Source organism: Brachyistius frenatus, unplaced genomic scaffold, assembly GCF_029030835.1.
Source record: "Brachyistius frenatus isolate BFR_SWC_R1_liver_20210118 unplaced genomic scaffold, ASM2903083v1 Contig_43, whole genome shotgun sequence".
In the NCBI taxonomy this organism is placed as follows: Eukaryota; Metazoa; Chordata; class Actinopteri; family Embiotocidae; genus Brachyistius; species Brachyistius frenatus.
The window spans coordinates 677187-685000 of record NW_027210642.1 but is presented as its reverse complement, the minus strand read 5'-3'; the positions used below and the strand labels follow the sequence as shown (position 1 = coordinate 685000).

At 42.1% G+C, this 7814-nt stretch overlaps 1 protein-coding gene across 2 annotated transcripts in view; it reads left to right on the top strand.

Annotated features, from left to right (window-relative positions):
• pdgfab (platelet-derived growth factor alpha polypeptide b) overlaps positions 1-1730 on the top strand; it is an 18769-nt gene extending 17039 nt beyond the window's left edge. Inside the window, exons 6-7 of one of the 2 annotated variants that reach the window (XR_011311073.1) lie at positions 1-5; positions 678-1730. The exon at positions 1-5 is cut by the window's left edge and continues 121 nt beyond it. Coding sequence is in view for 1 of the 2 variants with exons in the window: in XM_069702818.1 (XP_069558919.1) it covers positions 678-691 (14 nt within the window). In the remaining variant the exon portion in view is untranslated. The remainder of the gene's footprint in view (positions 6-677) is intronic. The other variant, XM_069702818.1, reaches the window with a different exon arrangement.
• The last annotated feature ends 6084 nt before the right edge of the window (positions 1731-7814 follow it).

Here is a 7814-nt window from a genome sequence, read left to right as displayed (position 1 = left end):
AACAGGTAGGACTTAAGCACTGTAGCCTTCTCTTACATTCTGGCGCTGCATTGGGCCCAATCAGGGTACAAAAAGGGCCTGCCAATCACTGTCACCAATCACATCACAGCCAATCAGTGTGAGAAGAGGAAGGGCTCGTGCCCAAATCCTGCATGCCGAGTTTGTGGCCTGCTGAGCATGCACACTGCATATATCTGCTTTGTGTGATGGCATTGTGCTTGTGTGTGCTTGTGTGCACTATTTGTGTTGTATCATAAAGTAAAACAGCTGTTTGTCTTGTTTCACTTCTTAAAAGTCACCCTTCTCTCTCTGATTGCTTTGGCTCTCATCACCTTATCATCGTGTCATCACCCTCTAAAAAAAATATTTTTTTAGTCTTCATTTTGAACAGTTGTCTTTGTCCTGTCCTTTACTTTGGGCACACACAAAATAACACACACACACGTGCATTATTTTGACTGGACATAATAATTTCTGATGTCTGATCACTGTCTGGAGAAACATGAATGAAAACACTGTGGGGCTTGTGTGTGTCGTGTCAGTTTGTTTTAAATGCATGAACAGATTGAAGAAATCAGGTTCCAAATACAAAAATCTTAGATTTTGTTTTTCATGCCAAAATACACGTGTTTGTAAAGTCACGATACTAATCTCAGCTTTGTCTTTCTCTCTTACAGTGGATGTGAGGTGAGACCAATCAGAACAAGTGACTTCAACGCGGGAGGGACCTAAAGAGAGGATGCCAGCAGGATACCTGCTTTGTCCTCTTCCCCACCGCCACACGTTTGTTTAAAAACTTTTCTGTAAAGTCGAGAAACTGACAAATAGACAAGAGACAAAAATAAATAAGATGCCAAAGGTGCTTTTTTAAAAAAAAGAAAAAACAATAACCAGTGATGATGACTTCCTCTGTGGTATGCCACCGACTCAGACAACTGAACAGCACCGCTGATTGAGGCAAAAAGAGAAGATGCCGTGGAGCTCGCGCAGGGCAGAAAGACACCGAAGGAAGACGACGAAAGGGATTTGTGTTGAACATTTTGACAGACTGTGTTTGAAGACACATAATGGAAACGGCTATAGCAGTCGGCTTGCGCTTTTCATGGGATTCAAGCGCACTGACTCGACCTATGTGCCTTGCCTCGTTTAAAAGACTCTTGCATACACCGGAAGAAAGAAAGAGAGATAAAAGAAAAAAAACAATGGAAAGGAAAAAAAAGATAGATGGAGAGTGATTTACTTTTTTTTTTAAAGGACTCTGTGGAGCGTCAGACATTTTGAGCTATCAGATGTTTGCCCTGAGTGAGAAGTGAATCTTCTCTTTGACCCCTGGTTGTCTGTGACTTTGCCCACCTGCTATGTACAGTTAAATTTGAAAAGGAACATGCGCCGCTACTTACAAACTATTTATATGTGTGGACGTTTGCTTTCTGTCTCTTCCAATACAAAAGAAAGAACAAAAAAGGTGTTTTTTTTTAATTATTTTTGGAGACATGCAAGAGTTCTGTGTGGTCCGGTTCTTTGTAACCATCAGTATCACAATCTCAGTCATTTTTTTTTAGTTGTTGTTTTTCTTGTCAGCCATGTTTCATATTATATTACAGCATATCTGATTGATGTCAAGTCTTGTGTATGGTTTGGATATATGTGTGCAAGGAGGAGATGTTAGAGGCAGTACAGGAAGATGCTTTATTTTTGTTATGAAATATATTATGCATACTTATATCCAAGCAGGAATTATGTTTATTTCTTTTGTTGTGGTTGAATGCCTGTATTTAATCCATTGGGGAAAAAAAAAAAAAAATGCAAAAATGTTTAGGGTGGGCGGGGGGGATTGTCAAGGAAGAAAAGGCTGCATGTGCTTTTAGCCTGGTGTGTATCAGTGCATCAGAGCTGTGAAAAGAATAGATAGGACGGATAAAAGGATAGAGTGGCTCAGGCATGGCAACTTCATAGTTGGTAGTTGTAATAAGCACTTCCAAATCCTTGATGTAACAAGTCCCACAAACATGCATGCAGCACATCAGAGCGTGTGCATGCCACTCACAAAAATGTTAGGGCAACTTTGGTTTGCCAGCATGCCTGTGTGTGTGCTCACACACAATTTCTCTGCTACATGAGGCTATTTTTCACCCATATCACTGATGTTGATAAGGAAGATCCCCGCCCAGTCTGCTTCAAAAGCACACATGTGCCTGCAAAGAGCAAAGTCCACCTCAAAGAGAGAATGAGTGAGCAAAGAAAATCGACAAGTGCATGAATGGGCTCCTTGTTTAGTCGGGCTTTACTCCTCTCTTGATGGGAGAACAAATCTCTGATCAGTCCACCCTGTGCAGTTACTCACACTTTAATGTCTGCAGCCAGCCTCGTATCATCGGGACAAATGCTGATGAGTGCTCTGAGGTGGCCTGAAAACCGTACAGTGCTGGCCTGAACTCATGCCCCTGTGGATCAAACAATTACTTCCTTCCAGTTCCTATAGCAGTGATGAATATGCAACCAGGGCAACATGGTGCAAAAACAAAGGTCCTCTTCCACTCAGTGTTGAAATGAGGAAGAAAGAATGAGTCACTGTGCAATGTGAAGTGAATCAAATGAAAGTCAAATGAGAAATGTTTGACTGAAACATGGCTACTGCTGAGTTGTGGACATCACATCACACACCCACAGCCCATCTGTGAATTAATTAACTACACGCTGACTGGTGCTATATTTGGAAGGCTGATTTTCCACCACTGTTCACATCCATATTTACATCAATGTAAGATAGTGTTCTCAGTAAATCAGGGACCATGCAGAGAGCTGTTTGATTACAACACAGTGCTATTATGCTATCATTAAGCCTTCATTTTTCTTTTCTTTTGACCTTTCATTGGATAAAAACAGCAATAATCATAATTTATATATTTATGTTTTCGACAATAAACATATTTCTGCTCATGAAATTGTTCACTGAACGTTGAGTCCCATTAACTGTGCCTTGTTTGTCATGGATGATATTGAAGGGTAACTATAGTAAGGAGATGTCATACAGCTCTGAAGACAAGACTACTGGGCACAAAGGTTATGGAAAGAAACATGAAATGCCAATGCACTGCATTATATTTTTGCAATATATAAAAAGTAAAATATGCATAGATGCTGCCAGCTTTAAAAGTCTACATGTGCTGTTGCTGCCACAGCAGGCACTACATAAACGTGATGTGAGGATGGTGGTGTATACAGGAAATGTGAGCTTTTCCAGGCTTGCAGGCTGAGCAGGAGCTGGGCATTATTCCAGGATCCACCAACAACAGACGGTACGTTTTTGGGGCTTTATTACTTTTCCCTGAGGAGCTCACCCTAATCCCAGGGCTAAGGGACATGAAAGTCCCTCTCCTTTGCACTTCACTGCCATACACCCCGCTTATTACCTCAGGAGGGAGACAGATAAAGAGAGGCAAAACATGAAAGAGCGCAGATCAGAGAGACAGCACCTCGGCTAGCCGGTGGAACAGGGGATAAAGTCAATAAAGTAAAGATAAAAGGAAGAACGGGGGCTTGGTTGATTTTATTGTTTTTTTTTGTTTTTTTTTTTATCTGACATGCACAGGTTTATTCATAAAGATGGGGGGAGGGCTGGAGTGAGGATTTGGAATAGCATGAGCAGTGTATTCAGCATGCAGGAAACACAAAGCAATATGTGACGGTGGGGCGAGAAGAAGGAGGAGGAGCGGGAATACCCTGAGGAGTGAGAGTGCAATGGGATGGAGACAGAGGGGAGAAATGGAGAAATGAAGAAAAGAGGGAATGAAGTGGACTCAGGATGTGGGTAATCGGCACCACAGAAAGAAGGGGCAGACAGGGCAGCACTTAAGTGGACATGCTTTTATAGACAATGCCAGAGACATGAGGGGGCAGATAAGGTGTGAAGAGGGCTACTGAATGAGCTTTGTGTATGTGTGTGTGTGAGAGAGAGTGTGTGTGTGTGTGTGTGTGTGTGTGTGTGTGTGCAATTGAACAATACAAGAGGAGGTCTCCCGGTGTGAAACAGGGACCACTGGAATTTTGGGCTCTTGCGGAGAGCAAACTGTGATTTGACTGCCCACAATGCACAGGGTCAGAGTTTAGGGTTCACGGGTCATATGGGGATGTTGCTGGTGGTGCAAAGTAGAGGATGAATTGTAAAGCTATAATCACCCCCCTCCTTTTACATGTTTACTGTAAATTTATTCTTGTCTCAAATCAAATCAAATACTTTAGGTAAACCGGATGTTTTTAAGTCTCTGGATGCAGAACCTGATCTTATTGACAGAACAACCTCTTCAGTTTAGCATTGACCGTTTCCTTCCCATATTACAGATTTTTTTTTTTTTTAATTTTTGGTTCATTACTCTTTTCCCTCCCCATTCCTCCCCTTTTACTTTTCCCCGCTCCATGCCGCCCTGTTATGTTTCTCCTCTATGCCTCAACCTGTGGCCTCTGGGTTTTGAGGAAAGGCAGAGGTGGCCTTTGAAGATGGCGACAGCCAAGTTTGTCTGGGGCCACAGCCATGAATGCACTTCTTTGTTGTCCGCCGCTCTCTCACGTCTTCATATCCTCCCCCTGCTACACTCCTCATCCTCCCTCTGCCCCCCACAATCTCATGCGGACACGCTCATGCCCTCGCTGGGGCCCCCTTTGCACAAATGACCCTGCTAATTATGTATTTAAGGTATTTGGCTCCTGTGAAAACAGCTTTGGGTTAGCGGTGGAAGGTGGTGGGGGTGGTTGGAGAGAGGAGGGTGTATAGGGACATGGTGTGGTCCATGGTCTCATGGCTATCATTACTGCCCAGCGTTGAATGTAAACACTGGATTAGGGCAGCGATGGCTGATTCAGGAGAGGGGTGGTTGAGGTGGTGGTGGTTGCATGTGCTTCTGTGTTCTGGTCCCTGGTTTCACCCCTGGGTGGCAGTCCCTCAGAAACGTTCCTCTCATGCATGAACATCTCCCCACACAGGTAATGGTTTATTGGCAACACAGGAGAGACAAGAGCATTGTTCGTTGGTGTGAAGGCCTGACTTTAATCTTTCCGAGGTCAAATAAAAATGCAAAGTTCACCTCTATTCATGTTTTATTGGACAATTGCAAATCTCTTTGCATGGCATTGTTAGATTGCGTGTGACACAGGACTGACCAGCAATGAAAAAGAATACGAGTAAAACTCATGCAGCTCTTATAGAGGCACCAAAACAATTTACAAAAAAACTGCCTGCAGAAAAGTGATGCAGTAGGTCCTCAACATCAGACCTCCTTGATACCTCACCTGTCCTTCCTCCCACAGACTTCTTGCCTTTCTCCTCTTCTCTTTGATAAAAATACTTTGTCACATTCCCAGCCCTTGTCACCTGTCTGGGTCACAGCAGAGGATGGGACCATTGTGTTGTAAGTAGCCCCAAAAAACAAATCTGAAACGGGATCATTGCACTCTGGATTCCCCGTGGGAAGGAGACTGACTGATGCTACTGATAAACCAAAGATGGACCGTGGCCTCCCTCAGTGGGATCCTCTCAGTCACACTTCAACACCAACACTCACCCTATCAAGTACTATACTCAATTTCCTGCAAAAAAAAAAACAAGTAATCACATTCTAAGCAACAAACCACAGCTCAAAGTTAGCAAGAACACACAGCAACCTGCACTAATCCATTCAACCCAGTGCGCACAGGGTTTACTGGATTTTCACTTCCTCTTCGTCAAATCCATTGCAGTCTCTTTTAATTCACTGCATCTGTGTAGAGGTTGAAAGAGAGCCTGGAAACCCATAAGTACGCAACTTGCTTTGTCTCTAAGAACTATCTGACTGAAGTAAACTTGGCAAGCCCTCTGTCAGGTTAGATGCACAGAGAAACGAAGCAAGAGAAGCAGGGAGTGTGGGAGGGCGTGGCAGAGGAACTACTGAGAGTGTCGAGGTCTCTGGAGGGAGATAAGTCAGGTTCTAATGGGATCTGAAGTTTGTATGTGTTGTAATTACAAAAGGGAGATACATGGAGTCGTTGCCTTTACTTTATGTTTGTTTGTGAGAGAGGTCGAGTGTGTGAGCATGCATGTTTTCCGATGGGAGCGCAGCTAGGGAAGCCAGTTTCCCTTTGCACATCAAATAAATCAAAAGTCTACAATTAGAAAGGAGTGAGCAGTGTTTGGTTTGTGGGAAGAGGGGAAGAAAGCTTGGAATGTGTCACTGCTATTGAGGAATGAGGACTGTGTGTGTGTGTGTGTGTGTGTGTGTGTGTGTGTGTGTGTGTGTGTGTGTGTGTGTGTGTGTGTGTGTGTGTGTGTGTGTGTGTGTGTGTGTGTGTGTGTGTGTGTGTGTGTGTGGGTGGGTGTGTGGGTGGGTGTACAATTATATCTGTGTTATATGTGTGAGGTCGGAGTAGCCAGCCGAGCCAACATTCTTGAGCCAGCAGTATTATTAACTGTAGTGTAACCCTTATCAGTGTTTACTTTGATCATCAGAGGAGTAATGGACTCAGCTGAACCTGGCCTCTTTCTCTTTTCCCTTTCTTGTCTTTATTGAGATGATGATGTTCAGGATGTTCTTTACCTCATTATTTTCGAGACAAGAAGGAGTGGCGATCGAAAAGGAAGCTCCATTAAGATGGTGACTAAGTGATATGAGTATCCTACGCAGACAACCTACAACCTCTTGATGAAAGCTGTTGAACTGAAGTGATGGTTTTGGCACTCTACATCCCATAATTCAACAGTGTGATAAGACCACCTAGTTTTACAGCCTTACTCCAACACTTGGTAGGAAGCCTACACACACACACACACACACACACACACACACACACACACACACACACACACACACACACACACACACACACACACACACACACACACACACACACACACACACAGCTCTCTTATCTTTAAAGGAACACAATATGTGAATAGACATGGGCAGAAACACACACCTACACACAAAGACATTGTGCTGACAGACAGAAAAAAAAAAGGCATGAACTACATTAATGTAGGACTCTGGACCTTGGTGTGTGTGTGTTTGTGCAGTTTCACATTCAGATAGTGGGAAAGACTGAGGTAGGAGTCGCCCTCCTACTTGTCTGATGGGGGTATGATGAGAGCATCATAACAGACCTCCCACTGTTCACGCTGGCTTGCAGGTGGCAGATGCACCTGGTGCTGAAGTGTAGATGAACACACACATCTTTACCAGAAAAGGAAGATTATGTGGCACCTGCTGTTAAACTGGTGTAATAGACCTTTTCATGACAGATATTTTGACTCGTCATTGCAGGTGTAGCTCATTGTGTCGGCTGTTTGGTTCTGGGCAGGTAGAGTGTGGCGGGTCTTTAAAGCGTTTCTTACTGAAAACAGCCGATTGCTGTGCAAAAAAAAAAAAAAAAAAAAAAAAAAAAAAAAAAAAAAAAAAAAAAAAAAAAAAAAAAAAAAAAAAAAAAAAAAAAAAAAAAAAAAAAAAAAAAAAAAAAAAAAAAAAAAAAAAAAAAAAAAAAAAAAAAAAAAAAAAAAAAAAAAAAAAAAAAAAAAAAAAAAAAAAAAAAAAAAAAAAAAAAAAAAAAAAAAAAAAAAAAAAAAAAAAAAAAAAAAAAAAAAAAAAAAAAAAAAAAAAAAAAAAAAAAAAAAAACAATGAGAGTGGACCTAAAAAGTAATGTTGTGGCCAGTTGCCATTTTTCAAATTATTAGTCTTTCACTAACATAGATCCTCATTTGTTTCTATACAATTCTGACCACCTCAGTTGTATTTTGTACAGAAGAAAGAGGTATAATTGACCTGTTAGAGCAAAACAAATGGAGTGCAGC